This window comes from Lissotriton vulgaris, chromosome 6 (assembly GCF_964263255.1).
Source record: "Lissotriton vulgaris chromosome 6, aLisVul1.2, whole genome shotgun sequence".
NCBI classification, from domain to species: Eukaryota; Metazoa; Chordata; class Amphibia; order Caudata; family Salamandridae; genus Lissotriton; species Lissotriton vulgaris.
Genome location: NC_141694.1, coordinates 1,257,068,738 through 1,257,093,782, shown reverse-complemented (window position 1 = coordinate 1,257,093,782; position 25,045 = coordinate 1,257,068,738). Strand labels below are relative to the sequence as shown.

Sequence of the window (25,045 nt, the reverse complement as noted above, 5' to 3'; positions counted from 1 at the left end):
GCCGGAGTCGCAGAGCCGACGTTCGACGCCGGAAAAGTGGCTCTCAGCGTCGAGAAGAAAGAGGTCGGCGTCTAGGAGTCGTTCTGCCTCTCCAAAACGGCGCAAGAGGGACTTTGGTCCCAGAAGTCAGACCGCTTCTGGTGGAGGACGCAAGAGGAAGCGATCACCTGCTGATGGGGCTGGATCTCAGCCCCCTTCGCCTAAAGGGTCACCGGGCTCGGTGTACTCGGAGGTGTACACGCCATCTCGGCCTAGGTCGCCACCTCCGCCTGTACCTAAAGAGGATCCTCCCACCAACCCTCCGCTTCCATCAGGTGACCCACTGCCACCAGTTCCTCCCCATGGGCCCGCTCCTCGGTCGGTGGTTCCCCCGCCGTGGTCCACTTTGTTGCCCTCTTTGCCTGTACCTCCTAAGGAAACCCCAAAACCTAAACCCCGAGAGGAGCCAAAGAAGACCCCACCACGGAAACATCTGTCTCGTCCACTCCTGCCTCTGGTGCCGGGCCTGGAGGAACCTTTTCCTCACCCCTGCGGTGACGAAGGCGGCTCCATCGAGGTTGCTGAAGAAGTACCGGGCTCCCGATTCGGACCCGGCCTTTCTGAGGACGGAACCCCCTCCGGACTCTGTAATCGTGACGGCGGCCCGCAAACAACATGCCACCACCCCGTCATCCACGGTTCCCCCGGATAAGGAGTCCAGATGGATGGATTCGGCAGGGAGGAAGGTGTGTGGAACATCGGCTACCTCCATGAAGGCTGCGAGTGCCACGGCGCTGTTGGGACGCTACGACCGCGCCCTCTGGGACTCCCTCCAGCAGTTTGCGGAGCACTTACCTCGGGAGAAGCGCGAGGACTTCCAGGAAGTACTGAATGAAGGGATGCTGGTGGCGAACCAGATTATCAGCGCGGCAGCGGACTTTTCCCTGTTGGCAGCTCATGGGTTTTGCCATGGGGTTAACCAACGACGTCACGCCTGGCTCTGTCTTACGTCCCTGAAACCGGACGCACAGCAGAGGGTAGCCAACCTGCCATTCTCCGGCGAGACCCTCTTCGGGAGGCATGCGGACGATGAGATGGCCCGCATGAAGGCGGAGGCCGAAACGCTCACGGCTGTGGGCCTGGAGAAGCCTAAAGACACGAAGAAGTCGTACCGCCCGTTCCAACGGCGGTTCGGTGGGCAAGGCAGAGGAGGTGGCCAGGCTTCGGGACAGTCGCAACAACAACAACAGTTCCGTAAGCCGTTCCAAAAGCGCGAGAAGGGCAGAGGAGGCCAGCAGTCGGCTCTGGCGCCCAAGGGCCAGGCTGGGTCTAGGCCCTAGTAACCTACTTCCCCTGGATCTGTTACCCACTCCGGTAGGGGGAAGCATTCAATTTTTTCTGGCAGAGTGGTGAAAAATTACTCAGGACAAGTGGGTGCTGAATATTGTTTGCAATGGATACAGTCTTCGGTTCACGAGCCCGCCTCCGGCGATTCCTCCGGTCAGCTCGCAGTTTCAGCTGCGGGAGCTCCAGGCGGAGGCCGATATCCTGTTAAGGAAGAGGGCGATAGAAGACGTGCCTCTGTCCCAGAGAGGAAGAGGCCTGTACTCCCGGTTCTTCCTGGTTCGCAAGAAGGACAAGAACGAGTTCAGGCCCATTCTGGACTTGCGACAGGCAAACAAATGGATTCGCAGGGAAAAGTTTTGCATGCTGTCGTTGCATCAGATTTATCCTCAGTTGCAACAGGGAGACTGGCTATGTGCTATAGACCTACAGGATGCTTACTTCCTTGTGCCCATTGCACACAAACACAGGAAGTTCCTGCGGTTCCAAGTCGGCGCCAATCATTATCAATACACAGTACTCCCATTCGGACTGAAGTCTGCGCCGAGAACATTCTCGAAGTGCATGGCGGTGGTAGCAGCACACCTGAGGAAGAACAAGGTGTTTGTCTACCCGTACCTGGACGATTGGTTGATCAAAGCATCCTCCTTCTCTGAAGCACGAGCACACTTCCAGAAGACGTGCGTTCTCTTGAACAAGCTGGGGTTGCACATCAACATGGCCAAGTCTGTCCCGACTCCGGTCCAATGCATACAGTACTTGGGAGCCTCCATCAATACGCTGTCAGCAAGCGTGTCTCCTTCAGAAGAGCGACGATTATCTCTCCTTCGGAAGGCTCAGGCTCTTATGACCACTCCATCTACAACAGTGAGGACGGTGTCTTCTCTACTGGGATCGATGGCCTCTTGTATCTTCCTTCCTGTACTAGGAGAAGTCTTCGCAAGGTGGGGAACTCCAATCGTAGATTTGTTCGCCACCGCCGAAAACAGCAAGTGCAGAGACTTCGCCTCCAGGTACTACCAGCAGGGGACGCTGGGAATGCGTTATGGATCAACTGGACGAACAGCTTTCTGTACGCCTTTCCTACCATTCCCCTGATTCCGGCGGTGCTCATCAAGCTGGCCCGGTCCAGGGCTCGGATGATACTCATTGCCCCGGAGTGGCCCAGGCAGTGGTGGTTCACGGACCTGCTTCACCGGTCTCTCCTTCCTCACATTCGGCTGCCGTGTAGGCCGGACCTTCTCTCGAGGTTCGGGGGACGGATGTTACACCCCAACCTCTCGTCTTTGAGTTTGGCGGCATGGCTCCTGAGATAGTGCAATATGGCCATCTGAATCTGCCTGAGGATTGCATGGACATACTGAAGGAGTCTAAGAGGCCTTCCACTCAAACTTCATATGCTTACAAGTGGAAGAGGTTTTGTATCTGGTGCCAGTCTAAGAACCATGACCCTACGACCTGTAAGGAAGATGTCATCCTTCCTTACCTTTTACATTTGGCGCAATCTGGCCTTAATGTTCATTCCATTAAGGTTCATCTTGCTGCATTGACTGCCTACAGGAAATGCCCTTCACAGACTTCCTTTTTCCAGATCCCTGTGATCAAAGATTTTCTGGAAGGATTGAAGAAAGTATTCCCTCCTGTCAGGCTTCCTTCGCCTTCATGGGAATTGAATGTGGTGCTGTCCAGATTGATGAAGGAGCCTTTTGAACCTATTCGTAAGGCTTCGTTGCAGCACCTGTCCTGGAAGGCGGCGTTCCTCGTGGCCATTACATCGGCCGGCAGGGTGAGTGAAATTTAGGCGTTGTGTTGTACTGAACCTTATACTGTATTTCATGCTGCTAAGGTTGTTATGCGTACTCACCCTAAATTTCTTCCCAAGGTTATTTCTGATTTTCATGTCAACCACACCATAACTTTGCCTACATTTTTTCAGAACCCTTCGTCTCCAGCGGAAAGGTCTCTCCATTCCCTGGATGCTAGGAGGGTGTTGAAATTTTATCTGGATAAAACCAAGGATATTCGTAGGTCTGACCAGTTGTTTATTAATTATGGATCAGTCAGGACGGGTCTCGCTACCTCTAAGCAGTCCATCTCTAGGTGGATTGTGTCCTGTATACAATTATGTTACCAAAAGGCTAATAAGACCTTAGGAGGTAAGCCTAAGGCTCATTCCACCAGGGGCAAAGCTGCCATGACGGCCTTGCTCCGTAACGTGCCAATTGCTGAAATCTGCAAGGCAGCCACTTGGAAGTCGGTTCACACCTTTGCTACGCATTACTGCCTGGACACTGATGCCAGGGCAGACGCTCAGGTTGGGCAGGCTTCGCTGCGAAATCTGTTCGCACAGTAGTGGCGTTATTTTCTTCTCCACCGCCGCTTTGGTGTGGGGATGGGCTTGCCATTCTATTCACTAGATTATGACTATACACAGAGATCCCCTACTACAGAAGGAGTAGTTTCTGTCCTGTAACTCCAGTTCTGTAGTAGGGGTATCTCTGTTATAGTCATAAGCGCCCGCCCTCCTCCCCGGTGGAGATATTTCTTCATGTAAGGAATGCGACAGGTCTTGCGTGCTTCGCCTTCAAAAAGAACTGAGGGTGGAGGGACCTGCTATGCATTCTGGGATACTGGGAGAAGTTCTGGAAGGTTCTCTTAAAGGCACAGTATCCTATTTTGAGCCACATAAAGGCAGCCTATGGGGCTTGTCTGTCCATGCCTTCCTCTCTATCATTCCAGAGTCTTTTACTGTAGAGACACGTTTCTCTATGGTAGAAACTGGGTAGGCTGTGTGGTGTGTGGTGTTATTTGGTGGAATTTCTAGTTGAAGTACTGGACAGTGTAGCCTGTGGATATAGGCTGCATTATTTGTCTTTAAATTCTCTCTTCAGTGTCTTTGCAGTTCCTGCATGGTTTGACATCTTAAGAGATTATTTTTGATTGCCGGGGTCCACGCACATGGGCGGGACTATTCACTAGATTATGACTATAACAGAGATACCCCTACTACAGAACTGGAGTTACAGGACAGAAACTACTCCTTCACCAACATCTGAACGCTGATCCACTCCCCGCAATACCTGCCAGTATTGAACATTGCATGCTGGAACCTGTAGGCGCCATCAACGAGGCGGCTAGAAGGAGGTATAAGGCGATTGGTACTTACCTTGGAGGCGGAGCAGCTCTTCATCTATGAGGAGGGGGCTGGATACTTAATCCGGGATACACGCTTGCTTCTTGTTTAGCTACACCCTCGGCGCTGAAGAAAGCACAGACGCCGAAATGCATTCGCCACAATGGGTGTTTTGAATCGCCATGGCTTGTGGATTTGAATAAAGATGCAACTCACGTTTCTCCTGCTGTGGCCTCTTCTTCTTTTTGGAGGAGTTACTTGGATATCACTGTGCTAAACCTATGCTTAAAAACTTTGATAGAAAAACAGACATTTGAGGTGAGCAGATCTAGAGTGTCACTGATGTTGAGAGTGCTCTAACAGGATCTGCTTTCCACCTAAACTTGGGAACTACCCAGAGTTCTCTCCTTCTTTTTTGCATAATGTATGCGTCACTCTATGCCTGAAAGGGTTTTCTTTTGACTTAATACTGGGTGCTCCTTTGTGTCTGGACAAAGCTATACCTCTCTGAAGAGCTCTAATTAGAGCGAAACTTTGTGTCAGAGGTTGCTTTTACTCATTTCAGGTTGGCTTGAGTTGGTATTTTACCAATTAAAAGATGTAATATTGTGCCTGGAGTGATAAATGGCTTTTGTCATTTTACAGCTCGGCAAGGACAGCACTGTACTAGTCCTATGCTTAAAGACTTTGCTGTATAAATGGCAAAAGACTTTGTCATTTTCTATCTCGGCGTGGATAGCACTGTGCTAATCCTATGCTTAAAAACTTTGATAGAAAAACAGACATTTGAGGTGAGCAGATCTAGAGTGTCGCTGGTGTTGAGAGTGATCTAAGAGGAGCTGCTTTCCACCTAAACTTGGGAACTACCCAGAGTTCTCTCCTTCTTTTTTGCATAATGTATGTGTCACTCTATGCCTGAAAGGGTTTTGTTTTGACTTAATACTGGGAGCTCCCTTGTGTCTGGACAAAGCTATACCTCTCTGAAGAGCTCTAATTAGAGTGAAACACTGTGTCAGGTGTTGCTTTTACTCATTTCAGGTTGTCTTAAGTTGGTATTTTACCAATTCAAAGCTGTAATATTGTGCCTGGAGTGATAAATGGCTTTTGTCATTTTACAGCTCGGCAAGGACAGCACTGTACTAGTCCTATGCTTAAAGACTTTGATGGAAAAACAGACATTTGAGGTGAGCAGATCTAGAGTATCGCTGGTGTTGAGAGTGCTCCAACAGGAGCTGCTTTCCACCTAAACTTCTTCTTTTTTGCATAATGTATGCGTCACTCTATCAACAACAACAAAAAAAGCTCCAAGGGTACAAGGCAATATGACTGCACCTATCTACAATTAGGTCCCCTGTGTACACTAAATATGGGTGCCAAGAACCTGAAGCCACATACCACTAGGCTCCCCAGGGTATTCACCCCAAATTCCACAACAAAACACAATGGTTCAGCACTCCACAATAAGTAATAGTAAGTCAATAACTTTTGATGAATCCGCTTAGTAGGGCTTAAAATTCTTTTATTCTGATTTCTTGATACATCAAGAAATGTATCAAGAAATCAGAATAAAATAATTTTAAGCCCTACTAAGCGGATTCATCAAAAGTAATTGACTTACTATTACTTAGTGTGGAGTGCTGAACCATTGTGTTTTGTTATGCGTCACTCTATGCCTGAAAGGCCCCGAGGGAATTGGCGTATACTCTCAGCGGAGCACGCCAAGATTTAATCCTCATTTTTTGCGACAAAACCGAATATATATATAGTTAGACCTGGTACTATTGGAGTGAGTGTCCCTTTATGTTTTTGCTGGTTTTAGATGCTTTGGGCACTGTGTCACTGCTATTCAGTACCACAGTGCAAGTGCTCCCTATTGTAAATTGTTGTTGTAATGTATTAGTGACTCCATGATAGGCTTATTTGATTTACTTGTCAGACCCTAGTACAGTGCACCGTGTGTGCCCACGGCATTTAGATCAAATGGTGCTAGTGGGCTTGCAGCACTGATTGTGCCACCCACAGAAACAGCTTGTAAAGTGTGTCTCAGGCCTGCCATTGCAGAGCCTGTGTGCAGTCTAGTACTGCCATGTCGACTTGGTAAGTCCACCCACTAACCAGTCCCTAACCCTTCCCTTTTCTACATGTTAGATTCCCCTAAGGTAGGCCCTAGGGCAGGTTACATTATGTGGGAAAGGTAGGACATGCCCTGATGTGTGTGGCATGTCCTGATAGTGAATTATAGCCAATCTCGTGTTCACTATTGCATGGCTACCTGTCCTCATAGGCCAGAGTGGGCAGTTTGATTATAACATCTTATAATCCTAACTGTCCCAGGGAACATGGTAGAAAAACACATTTAGTATACCTGAACTCAGAATGATAAAATACATCTTTTAGTGAAGTTGATTTTGTGTTTGAAAAAAGCCCTTTTAGAAAGTAGGTATTTTCTTGCCTAACCATCCAAGCCTCCCTCTGCTAGGTTGTGTATTCCATGTCTGGTTTGTGAGTGACAGGGGCTGGGTGAGTCAGCACAAGGCTAAATAGACCTATCTGCATTGGGAGTGGTTGGAGGAGTAGCACCTGGGCCTGAATTGGGCTGTGTCTGCCTTCCACAATGCTGGCTCCACCTCCTGTGGTGAGTCTGATAACCCTGGCCCACACTAACAAAGGAAGAAGTTGTGGACTGGAAGAATGCACCCAGAACTGGTTTGGACCAGGTACAGACACTCTCTGCCGTCAGAGACAAAGGATTTGTGTGTATAAAAAGGGGGGCCCAGACCCCGAATTTTAGATGTAATTGCTGGGGGTGGCCTGCTGTGGTTTCTTTATTGCCAAGGAAATGAGAAAGAATTTTATTTGCAACGTTCATCATCTTGAGGAAGAATCTCCAAGGGCTTGAACTGTGCTTGCCTCCTGCTGAAGTCTCAGGAATACAAGAGTTCACCACCAGCTCCCCCCCTGAATTTCCTTGCTGGGAATTATGTCTGCAGAAGCCTGCGTGCTGTTGGGAGCTGGAAATGCGACTCAACGAGACGAAGCATGTTGCATCCGCAGCTGTTGCATCATTAAAAAAGCATGCCGCCACCACAAGGGTCACCGTCACATCACAGGAGAAGCATGTCTCAGTCGCAGCTGTGTGTCGTCACATCACTGGAGAAGCGTGTCGCTACCACAAGGGTCGCCGTCGCATCACCGGAGAAGCGTGTCGCAGGGCCTATCGTGGCTCCCTGAAGTTACAGAGTCGCCTCACGGCCGTCGGGCATGCACGCATCGTCTTCACGTCGTCGCATCGCATCAAAGGCACCATCTTCTCGCATCGCACCGGATCGTTGTATCGCATCAAGGCGCCATCTTGTTGCATCGCAACCAGGACGCACCACGAGATCGTCACATCTCCACCTCTCCGGTAAGGAACAGACGCATCGTCTACTTCGCGCAAACAGTGAGGAACAGACGCATCACCTAACTCGAAGCAAGGAACAGATGCATCATTCTCCCTGCAAACCTTTTGTTTATCTTGCGTGATGCATCCAAGGGTACTTTGTGAGAAATGTGTCGCATTTACCATCTAAAGTGAACTGAGTTATTTCTACCATCTTAAAGTCATTTTCTTACTACTGTACTGTGGATTTTTGTTGTTTGGGTCTTGTGTTATGTCTATATAAAGAATACTTATTCTTATAAAACCTGTATTGTGTCCATCTCTAGCATTTTCACTGTATTACTGTGTGTGTTCACAAATGCTTTACACACTGCCTCTGAGATAAGCCTTCCTGCTCGTGCCAAGCTACCACAGGGTTGAGCAGGGGTTATTTTAGGAGTGTAGCCCCTTACTCTAACTAGAAGCAAGAGTCCCTATTTGGACAAAGGTATAAGCCATTGCCAACTAAAGACACCCAGTTCTAATCAGCGGTGATGATTTGGACTTCCATTTGTGACTCATATACAATGATTGGTGTGCACTACTAGTGAGTGCAGACCAAATGCAACCATATACATTTTTTGGGTAGAATTATTTTTACTTGGAACTGTTATTTTTGCTAAAGACTGCCAGTTCGTATTGCCATGAGTAAAGTAGCATCCAACACATCCATGGATATAGATTTTGAGGAAGAAAGGTTGGAGGCCTACAATGTAAAACAGCCAAAAGCCTTTTGTAGAAAATTTAAAGTTGCTACTTCAGGCCACACCAAGAAGAATGAGTTCCAAGAGGCGCTGAGGGCCTGGGTGGAAGCAAGAAATGCCTCCGAGCATGTGGAAGAGCCTACAGAGGAAGCTGAGAATGCAGAACGGCAGCTGGATTGGCTATTGGGTTCAGCCAGGGAGAGAGTGTATTACCCCATAAGCAGCAGTGTTTCTTCCAAGGGCATGTCCCCAGGACAGCTGGAGGACAGAGAGAGAAATAGATTGCATAGAATGGAGATGGCCAAGCTAAAGTTAGAGAGTCAAAAGGACCTAGAGAGTAAGAAGTTGGAGCTTTAGAATAACAGAATAGCTTTTGAAAGGGAAAAAGAGAAATTAGCACATGAAAGATTTTTGAGGGAATTGAAGCTTAAGGCTAAAAGTTTTGAATTGAGTCCCTCTGGTGGCAGCGCATCATCTGTGCCTGAAGAAGGCAGGGTATATTTCCCAAAGGATGTCATCAAAGATGTCCATAAGCATGAAAATATTGGGCAGTGGTTTGCAGCCTATGAAATGGCAATGTTGTGCCACCGGGTTCCTGAGAAGGATTGGGGAGCAGGAATGTGGGGCCACTTTGTTAGTGATGGGAGGGATACATTGTAAGACCTGCCCAGTGAGAGTAGGATGCTTTATGCCCACATGAAGGAAGCCCTGATGACAAGGTATGGATTGAGCCCAGAACTCTATAGATAGAGGTTCAGGAATTGTAACAAGCTGGAGGCTACCACCTGGGTAGAATATGTGTCTTTATTTTGCAGAGCTATGGATGGTTGGGGGAAGGGTAGCAAAGTGAGTACTTTTGAGGAACTCTATGATTTATTTGCATGGGAGCACTTGTCTGGTAATTGTTTTCCAGAGCTACGCCAGCACCTTATTGATAGCAAGCTAACTAACCTTAGGAAGCTTGCTGAGGAGGCGGACCGGTGGGTGAATACACGGGACCATAAGGGACATGTGGGAGACTCCACCAAGGTTGGTAAAGTGTCCCAAGCAGAAGAGTGGGTGGGACAAGGGTAAACAGAGGAAGTTCCAGAAAGGGCCCCAAAGTAATTCCCAAGGGAACCAAGGTAAGGGTTCCCAGCCTCCCCCTGAGAAGAGGGTGAGCCCCTGACAGGTAAACCTGTTCACAGGGGGCCCCCTACATGCTTTCAGTGTAAACAAGTTGGCCACCGCTGGTATGATCGCCAGTGACCCCAGAAGGATCACAATGCACCACCCTGTACACCACCTCGTCAGGTGGCGAGTGTAGCCCTGGGAGGGGAAGAGATGGGTGCCCAAGGTGGGTGGGGTCCCGCAGAAATGTCCCTTGTCTCTATAAAAGATTGTGAGGTGGTCCCCAGGACCCAGCTGCCTGATAACACCAAAAGGTACAGGCAGTGGGTGACCATCAATGGCCATAGGGTGGAAGCTCTGAGAGACACCGGGGCCAGTTTGACAGCTGTCAGTAGTCAGCTGGTGTATGAAGAGCAGGTGGTTCCAAATGCATGTTACCCAGTTGTTGCCGCTGACAACACAGAGAGCCACTGCAAGGTGGCTCAGGGTTCCTTTGAGTGGGGGGTTTCAGGTACTCTCCAAGTAGCTGTATGGCCAGCCATGCATGTGGATTGTCTGTTGGGCAATGATTTAGACAGCTCTCCTTAGGCTAAGGTGGAGAGAAGGTTTCATTTAGAGATGTTGGGTTTGCCTGAGTAGGAGTGTGTGACCACTCGGTCTATGGCAGCCAGTAGGGGTGCTCAAGAGGTCCTGGAGCCTGAAAGTATAGCCCAGGTACCTGCCTTAAAGAGAAGAGGTAGGAGGTGCCATAAACCAGCCCCCAATGTTCCCACGGTCCAGGAGGAGGCATACCTTGAGGGGGATGCCCTGGAACCGACAGGGGAGCAAGTTGCAGAACTGAGGGACCTTCTGAGCTGACCAATTGGCAGCAAGAAGGAGGACCCTCCAGGGAGGAATTCTGTACAGAACAGAAGAAGTGCCCATCTCTTGTGGGTTGGCCTCAAGCCAGGCCGCAGGTGATCAGGCTGGATCACATTGGATCTCCTGGGAGAATGACCTACTGTATAGCAAGCCTAATGCTGCTGAGCCTGGGTCAGCCCGTGTGCTGGTGGTACCCCAGTGCTTCAGAGCCTTCCTACTGGGTTTGGCTCATGATGTACCGTTAGCTGGACATCTGGGGCAGGACAAGACTGTTGAAAAGCTTGTCACCCACTTTTATTGGCCCCAGATGTGCAAGAGTTCAGATACTCATTTTAGGACTTGTCAAACTTGCCAGGCAAGTGGGAAGAGTGGTAGGAAGCACAAGGCTCCTCTCCAGCCCTTCCCTGTGATCAGCAACCCCTTTGGAAGGGTGGGTGTTGACATTGTGGGGCCTCTGGACCCCAAAACAGCCATGGGCAGCAGTTTTATCCTGGTCTTGGTGGACCATGCTACCCGTTTCCCGGAAGCCATCCCTCTCAGGACATTGACGGCCCCGTGGTGAGACGTGCACTGATGGGGATTCTCTTCCATGTTGGGTTTCCCAGAGAGGTGGTGTCAGACCGTGGTACAAACTTCATTTCTAAGTATATGAAGTCCCTGCGACAGGAGTGTGGAGTAACTTATAAGTTCACCACTCCTTACTGTAGGAAGGTGGAATCTGACTACATGGTTGTCCCCACTTTTTTCTGGTGTTTTGATGGTTTTTGACTTAGTTTGGCTTGGATCCTTCTATTCAGGACACCAGTCTTTCTGCTTTCTCTTCTAAAATGATTCCTTTTTTTAAAATAAACTTCTTACTTTCCATCAGATAGTGCATGTTCATACAGTTGACATAAACTTTTCCATGCTCATGACGAGCTGAGCTCGTCATGAGGCACGGTGCTCTGGTGCTCATGACAAGTTCAGCTCGTCATGGGCCGTGGAACACTCAGGTGCGGGGAGAATTCCCCTGCTGTGCTGAGCGTTCCATGGGAACCAATGCACCTGTGACGAGCTGAGCTCGTCATGAGCACAGGAGCACTGTAGCTCATGACGAGCTGTGCTCGTCATGAGCATGGGAGCGCTGTGCGTGCCTCCCTCCCCCAGCACAGCGGGGGAATTACCCCCGCAGCGAAGGGGATAAACAAATAAATTCATATGAATAAGCAAACATATTAATACATAGGCAAGAGAATAGTGAGAAACAAAAGAGAGGAAACAAATAGAAATTTCACAGTAACATAGCATATGTAAGCAAAATGTTTTTGGGGGGGAAACACTTCTTATTTCATATTTAGCCAAATCCAGCTACCTTAAGCTGTCCAGGGCCAATGGCCCCCACAGCACCTCTAATTTAACTAACGATTTGATGCCACTTGCCTTTGCCAGAGTTGCCTCTACACCATAATTATCTCTGATAATCGCCCACCATTCCTCTGCCACCGGTGGTGTAGTAGAGGCCCATGCCATGGAAATAGCCAGCCTAGCTGCAGCCATTAGAATCGTTAAGAGACGTGCTACTTCCGGATTACCATCTTTATATCCCAACATAATTTCAAGATCCGTGAGTGGGTGATCCAATCCTATTTTAGAATAAAGTATTTGCTCGATTTTCCTCCAGTACCTATTCAATTCTGGACATTCCATAAACATATATTTTCAGTTAGCAGCATACAGTCCACATTTTGGACATTTTATCTTATCCCCCATCTTATTTCCCTGTGCCCATTTAGCTATTCTAGCCGGAGTGTAATACATCATGGGCAGAGTCCTTAACATAGCCTAATACCTGTTCTATCATTCTAGGTGAGACCATTGTCCCCAAGGTTTGAGTCCAACGTTCCGCTAATTTCTCATTGCCCAATGGTCTGAAACTATGTAGAAGAGAATACATTGAGCCAATGAGAGATTTAGACTTCTCCCTATAAATACAATCTCAGACTGTTGAATGTTTTATTTCTTTTACAACCACATTAGAAGGAAGATAATCCTTAATCTGCAAATATTTTTAAAAAATGGGCCAGAATTTTATAGGCCAGTCTTAAATTTTCAAATGATTTAATACCTCTATCATTATATAAATCGCCAAAGCAGTTTACTCCATAGTTCGCCCAAATTTTACCCACTTGATCCCTAAATACCTCAGGAAAAGTGGGATCCCCACAATGGGTAGTTTTTATGGAATATCAGTAGATTGCACCTAGTATACATTGCTTGCCAAATATTTACAATATCTTTAACGGTCTTAAATGTTACCCTTTTAAAATAGTTTGGATCTCTAATTCCATATAAAAATGTATCCCTCTGGTTCCCCAGCATAAATGTGAAGACAAAATCAGTCTGATCTAGGCCGACCAAACTACGAAAACGACCCGTAAAAGTGGTCCAGAAAAAGTCTTTCAAATCTGGGAATCCAAGCCCACCTTGATCATATGTAGCTTTAAGCAGCTCAATCGCCCTCCTCGGTTTTTTATATCCCCAAATAAAACTACTAAAAAACCCATCTAATTAAAAAAAAATATGTTGGGGACTTTCAAAGGAATAGAACCAAACAAAAATAGAAATGTAGGCAATATTTTCATTTTGATCAAGTTACATCTGCCTAACAGGCCTATAGGGAGCCTATGCCAAATTCTTAACAATTTAATAGTTTCTTTTAGCAAGGGTACTGTTAGACCTGACATCATTGGCTTGAGTCTCTCCTCCATTTTTTCTGTTGGCCTCCACTGTTTTACGATGTTTTGCTGGATAATGCTTTGGGCGCTGTGCCACTGCTGATCAGTGCCACAGCGCAAGTGCTCCCTATGTTAAATTGATGTATCGATTGAATTCCATGTTTGGCTTATTTGGGTTACTGTCAGTCCCTAGTCTAGTGCACCAGGAGTGCCAGGGCTTGTAAATACAAATGCTGCTCGTGGGCTTGCAGCACGTGTTGTGCCACCCACAAGAGCGGCCTCGTAAAAGTATGTCTGAAGGTCTGCCATTGCAAGATCTATGTGCAGTCTGGTACTGTCACGCTGACTGCGCAAGTACACCTACTTGCCAGTCCCTAAACCTTCCCTTAACTTAAGTGCATTTTTTAAAGTGAGATGTGGTACACACACATGCCCTTAGGGCGGGTGTTTGTGCCACTGTTCCCTTTTTTAAGGGGTGCATCAGGGGGGCCTTAATCCCCCTGGCACCCTTGGAATTGCATTCGCAATTTGCGATTACCAATTTGGTAATCGCAATTTGCGAATGCATTTCCATTCATTCCTATGGGCCTGTAGGGTCATAGGAATGGATGGAGTAACATTCCCTAATAGCGTTTCACAATTTGCAAATCGCTTTTAGATGATGTTAAGGAATCACAATTTATTTTGAGATTACTATATGCATAGGGATTTGCGATTCCAAAATAGCAATTCCTTAAAAATCACTATTTAGGGATCGCAAATCCAAATGTTGATGCATGTGGCAAATAAAGATGTAATCACTGTTGAGTAAAATCCATTGAGGGATGCGGCAGTAAGATAAGGCAATGTATGATAGAGCAGATTGTATACCATGGCAAGAAATTACTGTTTTTTTCGACTACACATTGATAGAATACCAAAAAATAAAATGTACTGATGCAAAGAAAATACTCAAACACATGGTTAAGGAAATGCTCAAAAACATGGTGGGCGTTGATGTCCCGTCTCACCCTTTGGCCAGAATAAGGTAGGAGACTTCGGCTCTCGCTCATTATTGTGCCTGTGGGGAACCACTGAGGCTGCTGTAAAAGTAAAAATGCCATTAGGCAAAATATACTTTAAGACCCATTTTCACTTTCCACTCCAAACTCCCCCTCAATGACCACAACGAAAGACTCTCATTAAACCTTTTAGTGGCACCCACGTTTAAGTAGGACCATGATCACACAGAGATTGTTGCCAGCAACCTAGTTTCAAGTAAAACATGTGACATAGGAGCTGACAAAATGATTTAGCTGTAAAGTCATATCTTTAGCCATGGTACCCTTAAGGGTTTAAAGGCTTTAACCGCATCGCTGCGGCGGTTATTTTCGCGCTACGCGGCTTTTTTCTAAAAGCCGCGTTAGATGACGAGCTCAGCTCGTCATCCGCACACGCCCCCCGTGGCTGATGACGAGCTGAGCTCGTCATCAGCATCGAAGGGGTTAAAGACCTGTGTCAGAGCAGTGTATTTGGCTAGTTTGCCTATAGACATTCCATGAGTATAAATAGACTGTATAAAGTATTTTTCTGGCAGCAAGGATACATGTTCACCTTGTTAGTATGTAAGGGACTGGGCCGGTTCATAGCCAATGGAAAGAGGTGGACCCTAGTGAAATATACTAATTCAAAACAACAACTGTAAACTTGACAGATTAATGAAAGTCACATAATTTTGCAGAGAAAGGTGAGGTATATCTTGACATGTGCAAAGTGAGGCCTGTTTTCCTAAACATTAGTCTGGCTATGCAGTGTGTGCTATTTATTGGTACTACATTCATGCATCTTTATTCTTTTTTGTAATTGCACTATGATCTCACTGCCCATATTCGTGGGTTCAATAATGATTAAGAGTGTCCTGAGAGTTCTTCTCTAGAGCTTATTTCTAAGGTATTATCCACTATTGCCCACTGCAAAGTTTGTTAACATTAGTTAATACCATATACTGAGAGCATAACCCATTAATTGACTACTATGTATGTAAGGGGGTAAGACAATGAGAACAGGCAATTAATAGCTTTTACTACTGAGCATGTGGCAAATACATCTATTCGCACCCCTATAGGAAATCCAAAAGGCCCATTGCAACTGCTTGTTTCCAGACCTTCACTGAACCTGGAACACAGGCAAATAAGAATACTTAGTGGGACCATTTTACTGCCTTGGACTAGCTGAGCAAGTATCAGTATTCCAGGAAGACTTCTAATAATTATATTAATCAAAAAAGTGTCCATCCACTGGAACAATAGCTGAATATGAAAATCTTGAGAATTTGATAACATGTATCGAAAATTTAATTTTGCTAATGGTTATTTCTAGGCACGCTCTTTCAATGACTATACTAAGGAATAAAAACAACAAATGTTCATACAGGGTGCATCGATATATTTACTTTGATGTTCCTCAAATTAGCTAGACATGGATTCCCTTCAAATGTGTTGCCACGAACAGCAGGCATTCACTCCATACGGCCTCTCAGCATCAATCAATCAGTAGATTTGTAGAGCACTTATTGTCACCCGTGAGGGCATACAGCTGATGGCACTGTCCAGTTGATTAGCTGAATAGCCAGGTCTTCAGGGGCTCCCCATCTCTTCAAAACTCTGGAACAGATGGGGCGGTCCGGAGATAATGGGGTAGCTCAATCCATGTCTTCCTTGCTAGGTGGGAGAAGGAGCGACCTCTGCATCTGCTACATAAGATGCGTGGTTGAAGGTTAGAGACGGAAGTGGAGTGGAGATGTCTGGTGGGCTGATGGAAGGTCAGGCGATGGTTGAAGTAGGTGGGTGCGCAGTTGTGTAGGGCATTGTATGCGGGGGCCAGGAGCTTGATACCCAGCATCTTTTCTGTACAGGGAGCCAGTTGATTTCCCTGAGGTAGGGGGTGATGTGTGTTTGTCTAAGGAGACCCATGGCGAGTCTGCCTTCTGTGTTATGCATGGTCTGTAGTCGATTTGTAGCATGCTCATTGGGGGTCTGAGTTAAGAGGGCCACCAGGATGCATCCATGGGGGAGCTTTTGTTTCCAAAGATCTGTCCCTCTATCTTGTCTGTGTTGAGATTCAGGCAGTTGTCGTTCATCTATTTGGCAATGTTTGTAATGCAGTTGTTGAAGTTGGTCTTGGTGTTTTGTGGTGTCTTCGGAGAAGGAGAGAATGAGTTATGTGTCAACAGCATAGCATATGATACCAGTCCATGGTTTTTCTTTTATGATGCTGGGCAGAAGTGTCATATAAGTTTTAAAAAGGGTGGGGATGACCGAGGATCCTAGTCCACAGATGATTTCTTTGGTTCGAAGGTGAAGGGTAAAATTACTTTTTGCATTCTTCTGGTGAGGAGAGGCGATCCATCTGAGAGCAGCTCCTTGGATGCCTCTGTTGTGCAGTCTTGTAATAAGTGTGTGGTGGGAGCCACTACGTAGGCTGCCAAGAGGTCTCTCCTCTTTCTGAAGTTAGCAACTTTATTTTGTCTAATTTCTTTTAGAAGGGTTTCTGACGTTCAAGCGTTGGAGACTTCAAATAGATTCTATTCTCCTGAAGGGGTACATTGTAACATATTGAAAAGGACTAAAATAATGTCTGAGCCTGTTTTGTATCCTTTTTTTCCATGAGTGTGAAAAGCTATGTTTGGTAAAATGTATGAGAGAAAGGTGCTGGAGCAGATGGTGAGGAACAGTTGTTACTGTCTAACGTCAAACCCTATAAGGAAGTCTCCATAGCCACTTTAGCTAATCGGGCGAGAGTAGTAATAAGTGAGGTAAGAGTAGACCTTTCCAGATATGGTGCCTATTCCTCAGAAGTGCAAAGGCTAGTAAGGTTTTCTGGGCAGGTAGTTTGCTAACAAATATTTTAAAAGTAGCAGATTGATCTAATGCGAATACTTTTGCAAAATGCTATTTAAGACCTGTGGCCACTGGATGGCTTTAAACTTGCAAAATGGTAGCCTTCAGAGGCTAACATTATCCCTTCCTCCTCACCCTACGAGGAGAAAATAAAAAAAATGTAAAAACAAAAAGAATGACTAGGATAAAGATATTATTTAAGTTTGTTATCAGGTTTATAATTGATAGTGTTATAGCATCAAGTACTTGTGAATTCATTTTTTTTGCACAAAAAAGTACAGCACAATTCACGCATTTTAATTTCCCAGATATAAAGTACATGTGCATTACAATGTCAGTACTTTTTATTTGTGCTTTTATGTCCTCAAAGGCTGAAATAAAGAATTTCTTTTGACTTTGCTTGAATTCTATTTGCAGACAACTTATTATAAAGCTTGACAGAAAATGAAGATGTTGTCCTGTTTTGTCGTAGCTTAAAGATGGTGATGACTGTGTGCCCTGGATATACATATTGTCTGGACATTCTATTGCTTTATGATGTATTTTTGGTCTTTAAAGGGCTGCATGTTGCGGCAGCAATAGAAGGTCATTGCATGATGTAAACCTCGATTGTCTTTAATGGAATCAAAATTCTTCTTGTATGTTGATTGGAGAATCGCTATTCTGGCTTCGCCTAGGTTAAAGATGAGGTGAGGTCAAAAGCCAGCTGGGGTCCCTGATTGGACCAAGTTCATGATGGAGGCAGTGTCCTGTGGGGGGAGCTGTCCCCATTCAGTTAGTCGGATGTCTCTGGTGATAGCGGGGTTGTTGTGTTGCTTAAAGAAGTCAGTGGCCTTGGGCTAGGGTTTAAAGTATCTGTAGACGTTGCAAGGTTGTTGCAGAATTCCTGTGTGGGGGTAATGTTGTTAGTTGCAGCAGAGGGGTTGGAGAATTCTTTGACGCTGTTGAAGAGTTGTTTGCTGTTATTAAAGCTTGATTCAATGCATGAGGGTGAGGCCTTTTTCTTCAATTCTCTCAACTGTCTGAAGTAGAGGTTGAGGCGAGGGTTGTGTTGAAGTTGGTCTTGTTGGTTGTGTCCTTGTTGGTGCGCATCTCCTTTCCAGTTGTTTACGGTGCTCTTTAGTTGTTCGGAGGTCTTCAGTGTCCCAGCTAGACTACTTAGTGAACTTTCTGTGGGTTTTTGCCAATGGAAGCAAAGCTGTTGGTGCAGTTTCTGATGTTCTGGTCTAGGTTGTTGGAGGACATGAGGCGGGTGGTGTTGAGGGTATTGATCCATGTGTCCTTTAAGACTTTGCTTCAGCTGTAGTGGGCGATTGGGTAGACTGGGGGCAGCAGTCCGTGAGCTGGTGATGTTGAAGTGAATGATGGAGTGGTCAGTCCAGGTGAGTTCAGTGGTGTGGCTGTACCTGATGTTGTCACTGGAGATGAAGATTGGGTCTAGTGTGAGGCCTGTGGTGTGCATGGGGTCATGAGCGAGTTGGGTGAGTTAGATGTTGTTCATGCTGTCGAGGATGTTGGTAATGTTGATGCCATTGAGATCAAACACAAACATAATGTCTTTTAACTGGCAATATTATCTACCCAATACAGTCTCATGAAGAGTATGAGGAACATGTGCATATAAATCGTAAAATGTTCATTTGGTAAATTAAGTTAGCCAAAGCATATTGAGCCCTCCTAAAATGTCCTTGAGGGGTTTATGGCAAGGTTGACTGCAAACCTATATAATGACCCTGTTGACTTGATTGTCCTTGAAGGCATTGTAAAATCACCATCAGAAGTTGTCACTTTTACTAAACTTATTCCCTCTAAAATGGTAGGTAGGGGAAGTGAAGAATGCAATGGGAGAGATAATTAAGGAAGCAGAAACAAAGCGGTTTCTGACCTACCAAATATGTGAAAGAGGAAAAGGGTAAATACTGGTAGGAAATCTCAGTGGCATGGTGCGGTATTATGGGCTGACAAGAAATTATAGAAAAGGGATTGTGTAGAGACTGGACTGTTTAGTTATGGATTGGAAGCAAGGGTTGGGAGATGAGATTGTACTTGGGAAAGACTCAATGTAAGAGAACTGCAAATAACATTCAAGGATGGCTACTGAAAGGCTCAGATACACAGCTCCTTTATATCCATTAAAATACCCTTACTCTTACCAATCTTCTCCCGGCAATATGGTGTGGGGGGTTGTATAACAGTGAGAAGCTTCTCTGTCTTATGGTGGTTCCAGAAGCCAATACAGGAAGCTGACAAGAAGACAAAATGGATTTCAGACAAGATAAAGGCCAAGCCCAGCCTTTAGTAATGAGACCCACACTTCCTCTATGCCCACAAATAAACACCCTTAACTTTGTTTGTCAGAATATAATCATTTTAATATTGCGCTACCATAATATTGAAGAAAAACTATTAATTAAAATATTGAAAATTAAGTATATAACATTTAATTTAGATGACTTATTATTATTCTAACACCTACACTCCTTTAAGATGTAGATATCACTACGGTACCTATACACGGAGTAATGTTCACATGTCCTTTGTACAGGCCTTACCCTATAAAGTGCTCGCATCTCTTCGGTATTTGGACAAAAGATCAGAAACACAAATATTGTGGGACAGAATATCATGTCAAAAATATAGAGGACAAGAATATCATGTATGTCAGAAGTTTATAAACTTTTGAAATACTCAACTAGACCCTCCAGGATTTTGCATTTTGCAAAAAAGTCGCAAAATCTGCAGTTTTGTAAAAAAGTGCCCACTACATTTGGGGAATGTGATCTGATGTCTTTTTTGAGTGAAGAGGCTGACAAAAGGTTGTGAAAACATAATTGAAAGGGTCGTGAAAACATAACTTACAGGTAATTTCGTCTCTCAATTCCCAACTTTTTGGAAACTAGGACATCTTGTGGCCAGGGATGGTAATTGTTTTCAAAATATCTCCATTATAAAGTTCAAAGGTGAACAGTAGGTCGTACTTTTTTAAAGAGAAAGGAATTAAAACGAAGGGAAAGTTAAATGAGTACGCGTCTCTGGAAGAGAGTTAATGTGCTAGAAGTCAGGAAGTGGAGATTAAAGGCTCCAGGGGTGATTTGGGTGTCCTCTGGACAATTTACACTCCTCATTTAGTGGCCATAGCGAGTGAGGTTTATTTGGTTGGCCACCACTGAGCTAAGCATCATTAGTGTTGTGAGATTTGCATGAACCTCTGTGGATTAATTTCTCTAAGAGATCAGTTTTTTGTAGGTGTGGACATCATAAGTGCACTCCTACTTACATTCATTCTCAGCCACAGCCAGGGCCAAAACACAGGCCCCGACGGCCCATGCGGTGCAGGAGGCCCCAGACCTTCTGCCTTCCTCCATTCAGCCAAAGAGCAATTTTTTTAGTATCAGATAAGTCTCTATTTCGACATCATGTCATAAAAGACAACATAAAAAAACACATCATCAATACCTTAAAAGTACATTAAGCACAGCTGATTCATTGACAATTATACATAAATAAGGGCTTTTTACGTAACCTACTGGCTAAATCTGTCCTCTGATTATTCTTTATCAATAATTAAAAAGGTAGAAATTCACTTTAAAAGTAATAAATATGACATTTTATCAAAAAATCTAAAAAAAAAAATAAAAAAAATAAAGGACAATTCATTTTACATAATAATGAGGAGACATTCAAACATTTGGGACAACAACTGATTTTAGTTTGGTCCTTCGAATTGCCCACATCCAATTGAGAAATTTAGACACAGCAATAATTAGGCTTTCTGAACAGTCTGTTTTAAAAATCCGTAGGGCCTCAGTTCCTTTTTTGATACATTTTTGAAGACATACTGGCCTAAGCCACCTAAGCCGCGGCAGTTTGTACACAGGGCATATAAACAATATATGAGTTAGACTTTCCAGTTGTGAACTACAAAAGGGACACATAGCATCCCTACCAGAGGACCATTTACTTGTAAAGGTATTAATCGGCAGGGTACCCACCCTATATTGATGGAACCGTTTCCGGTCCTCAGGGATTGTAATAAAATCACAATATGGTTCATAAGCTGGTAAGAGTTTAAGCTCAAGAAACTCCCTATGTAGTGAAGAGGTGGAACGTCTTAGGAATTTTTGTGTTGTGACCATCGACCAGTATAGTTCCCTAAGAATCTTGCGTGATGGAAAAATATTGTGTGCTTGGTTATCCCATAGCTCAGCCAAGCCCATGGCATTATAAATAGCCTTGGATTCACTAAACCATTTTATTCTATTGGCTGTGTCCATGTTCCTAACTTCAAGGAGTGCTTGGGCATAGTGGGAGAGCTCTGGGGTAACTCAGATCCTCCGCCAGTATGCTATGGGTCTAAAGCGCACTACATCCTCTATTCTCTGGCAGCCCAGGTCAATATAGAGTGGCAAAAGCGGGGTAAATGGTGGGAGCCTCGCTATTCCTCTTACAAATTTATTTTGGGCATTTGTCAGTTCAGAGATGTTACATGACCCCCATAGTTCGGCCCCATACAATATAGATGCTCGTATTTTTGTGTCATAGATTTTTAGTGCCGGAGCTATGGGTTGGGTGGCCGAAGAGCGCAGTTCTCTCAAGAAAACTCCCACCAGCTGGGCATTGTCTAGTAGCTAGTTGATTAATGTGTGGTTTCCAATCCAGCCTTGAACCCAGTGTGATACCCAAGTATGAGAACGAATGGGTTTGCTCTAGCAACCCCCCATTCATTATTGCTCTTCCTTTCACTTGCTTATACCTATTCATTACCATAAATTTGGTTTTAGACACATTGATGGTAAGGCCATAGTCGCTACAGAAGGTCTCAAACTGCCCGATTGCTCTCTGGAGCCCTTGTTGGGTCTTGGATATTAAAAGAGTGTCATCTGCGAACATCGACAGGGGTGTAGACTCACTACAGAGCTTGGGTGCATACGTAGGAAAATCCCTGCAGTAGGCGATAACCCTGTTGATGTACAGAGAAAAGAGCAATTAATATTGGTGGGATAAGGGAGACTCAGGGGCCCTTCATCACATTCTGCAGGGGGGTGTACCTGCTATTTTCTTTGGGGCAGAGCCGCGGGCTGGGCACTGCGTCACTACTGCTTCTGGCCAGGCCTGACTCCGCCGAGTCCCCTGTGCATTGTATTCTGCTTGGGGATTGTGCTCTGGGCTGGGTCTCGCTCCGCTGCTTCCCTGGCCGGGCTTGGCACCGCCGAGTGACTGCATCCTGGTTGGGGGCTCTATACCAGGCCGGGCTTTGCTCCGCTCTCCAACTGGCCGGGCCTGGCTCCGCCAAACACTCTGACTACACCTCCCAGGAATCTCGCAAAACGCTAGTACCAAGAGCCAGGAGGCGTATAAAGGGGAATTTGGGGCCGAGTTCCCTGTGTACCTGCTATTTTCTTTGGGGCTGATACGCGGGCTGGACACTGCTTCACTACTGCTTCTGGCCGGGCTTGGCTCTGCCGAGTCCCCTGTGCATTGTATTCTGCTTGGGGATTGTGCTCTGGCCTGGGTCTCGCCCCGCTGCTTCCCTGGCCGGGCTTGGCTCTGCCGAGTGACTGCATCCTGGTTGGGGGCTGTATTCCGGGCCAGGCTTTGCTCCGCTCTCCAACTGGCCGGGCCTGGCTCCGCCAAACACTCTGACTGTCGAGGGTCCCCCTCGAGAGAGGAGGATGTTCGTCCACAGGAGCAAATATGAATGTCCCACACACTTCCAGACAACAACTACCAAAGCGAGAAGGTATAACTTCGCTATAAGGCAGCTGCTACCAAAAAGTGTGGGGGGAATTTTCCCAGGGAGTATACCACTCTCCCCCAGCCAGGTGACGTAGCTGCAGTCTTGATGGCAGGAGATTGGAAAATAAATATAAACAATACTAACCTCACCAGTACTTTACAGGGCTGATATACAAGTGTTCAACATACCATTCCACTTACCTCACAGGTGAGTGACAGGGCTTTAAGCTAGAAGTCCAGGCAAGAACCAGGAGATACAGCAGAGAACCTGGGGGACAACTAGCAAGGAAATCTCCAAAATAGAATGCACCAATTCCCGTCCTACTCATAATCTGAAGACAGAGCAGGACTGGGGGCCACAAGTGCAGCTGATAACACTAGTATCACTTATAGAGCTAAAGACAAAGTGATACAGAAATTCTCACTTCCAGCGCATAAACTAAAGACCGCGTGGAGCGAGTAACAAAACACATAACACAGACAATCCCCTCTTCCAGCTCATAAGCTTAAGACAGAGCGGAGGAAGGGAACAAACAACATAAAACACGGACAATAGACACACCCCGTCTGACTAGAAACTGAAGAGCAGAACGGAGTGGGCGTACCTACAACAAGGCGCGTTAGACCAGACACACTCCACTCGTAAACTCAAGACGGAGTAGAGCGCAAACACAAACATACACAAAAACCCCTTCGATCATAAGAATGACCGTGGAGTCTAAACACTGTGATAAATTTCCAGTTCGGAACTGACACCAAAGAAGAGAGAAAGGCAGGCGGGGGATCCAGGCGGAAGGGGACGCTAGGCGCCGGTGAAGGGCATGCCGAGAAGAGAAAAGGTAACGGAGCAGGGCGGGAGGAAAAACAGCAGGCAGGACACAGAACAGGAACAGAAAATACCGTGACCCAAAGGCAGAAATCTCAGGAGCTGGAAAAGAGCACAAACGGGATCAATAGGAATCAGCAGGATCTCAGAACACTACGGGAACCTCACGGAGCAGGACGCTGAGTAGAGGGGGCGTGGTCACTAACCAAACAGTAAGCCAAGCAATGATTCGCGGGTGAGCTTCCCTTTTCAGCTATCTAGGGAGCATCTCAAAATACCATGACTACTCAGTAAGAGGTTTTAAGGGAAAGGTACAAAAGTCTCACAGGGACACCAGAAGGTTAGTATAACTGAGCATTCTACACAGCCCTGTGGAATCTATATTGAACACTTATGGATGAGGTCAGATCCGACCACCCCTAACAGTTCTCCCCCTCAAAACCCCTCCCGAGGCCGGGGCCAGGTTTCCTAGGATGTAATCTATGGAACCTCCTGATCAGTCTAGGAGCATGTACATCCTCAGCAGATCCCAAGTTCTGTCTTCTGGGGGATATCCCACCCAATCTATAAGGTATTGGAGTTTGCCTCTATACCTTCTAGAGTCTAGGATCTGTTGTACCTCAAACTCTTCTTCGCCTTCGATCACCACAGAAGGAGGTGGTGATTCAGGGGTCAATGGGGGAATGTATTTCTTAAGAAGGGAACAATGAAACACAGGGTGAATTTTGATGTGTGGGGGTAACTGCAATTTGAGAGTCACTGGGGTTATGACTTTAAGAATGGGCTAGGGACCTATGAAGCGAGGCTGTAATTTCTTGGACCCAGGGAGTCTGAGATTCTTGGTGGATAACCATACTTTTTCCCCTACATTATACTGAGGTTCCTCTCTGCGATGTTTATTTGCTTGATACTTCATATTTTCTTTGGCTTTGTTCAGTTCTTGAATGGCCTTTTCCCATACAACCTTTATGTGTTGATGATGCTCCTTTAATGCAGGTATTTTGTCGAGATCAGTAGGGAAGGGAATAGGAAGGAACCCAGGATGTTGACCATGATTGAAGTAAAAAGGAGACACTCCTATGGCGGAATGTGTTGAATTGTTATAAGCAAACTCTGCCAAAGGTAATGCTTCCAACCAAGTGGATGGCAAATGGGTCAGTAGACAACGCAAATACTGTTCTAGTGTTTGATTAGTCCTTTCCGTTTGACCATCCGTTTGAGGATGGTAGGCAGTGGACAATCTATGGTCCATTTGTAACACTGAACATACTCCTTTCCAGAATTTGGAAACAAATTGAGGCCCCTATCTGAAAATATCACTGCCGGAGTACCATGGAGG

At 45.8% G+C, this 25,045-nt stretch overlaps 1 protein-coding gene across 1 annotated transcript in view; it reads right to left on the bottom strand.

The window, feature by feature from the left end:
* The window catches only part of LOC147708721 (uncharacterized), a 228,112-nt gene that overhangs the window by 131,559 nt on the left and 71,508 nt on the right, over window positions 1-25,045 (bottom strand). The window contains exons 10-11 of the mRNA XM_086927369.1: window positions 19,298-19,387; window positions 14,277-14,348 (exon numbers count right to left, since the gene is read on the bottom strand). Of these exons, the coding sequence (XP_086783495.1) occupies window positions 14,277-14,348; window positions 19,298-19,387 (162 nt within the window). The remainder of the gene's footprint in view (window positions 1-14,276; window positions 14,349-19,297; window positions 19,388-25,045) is intronic.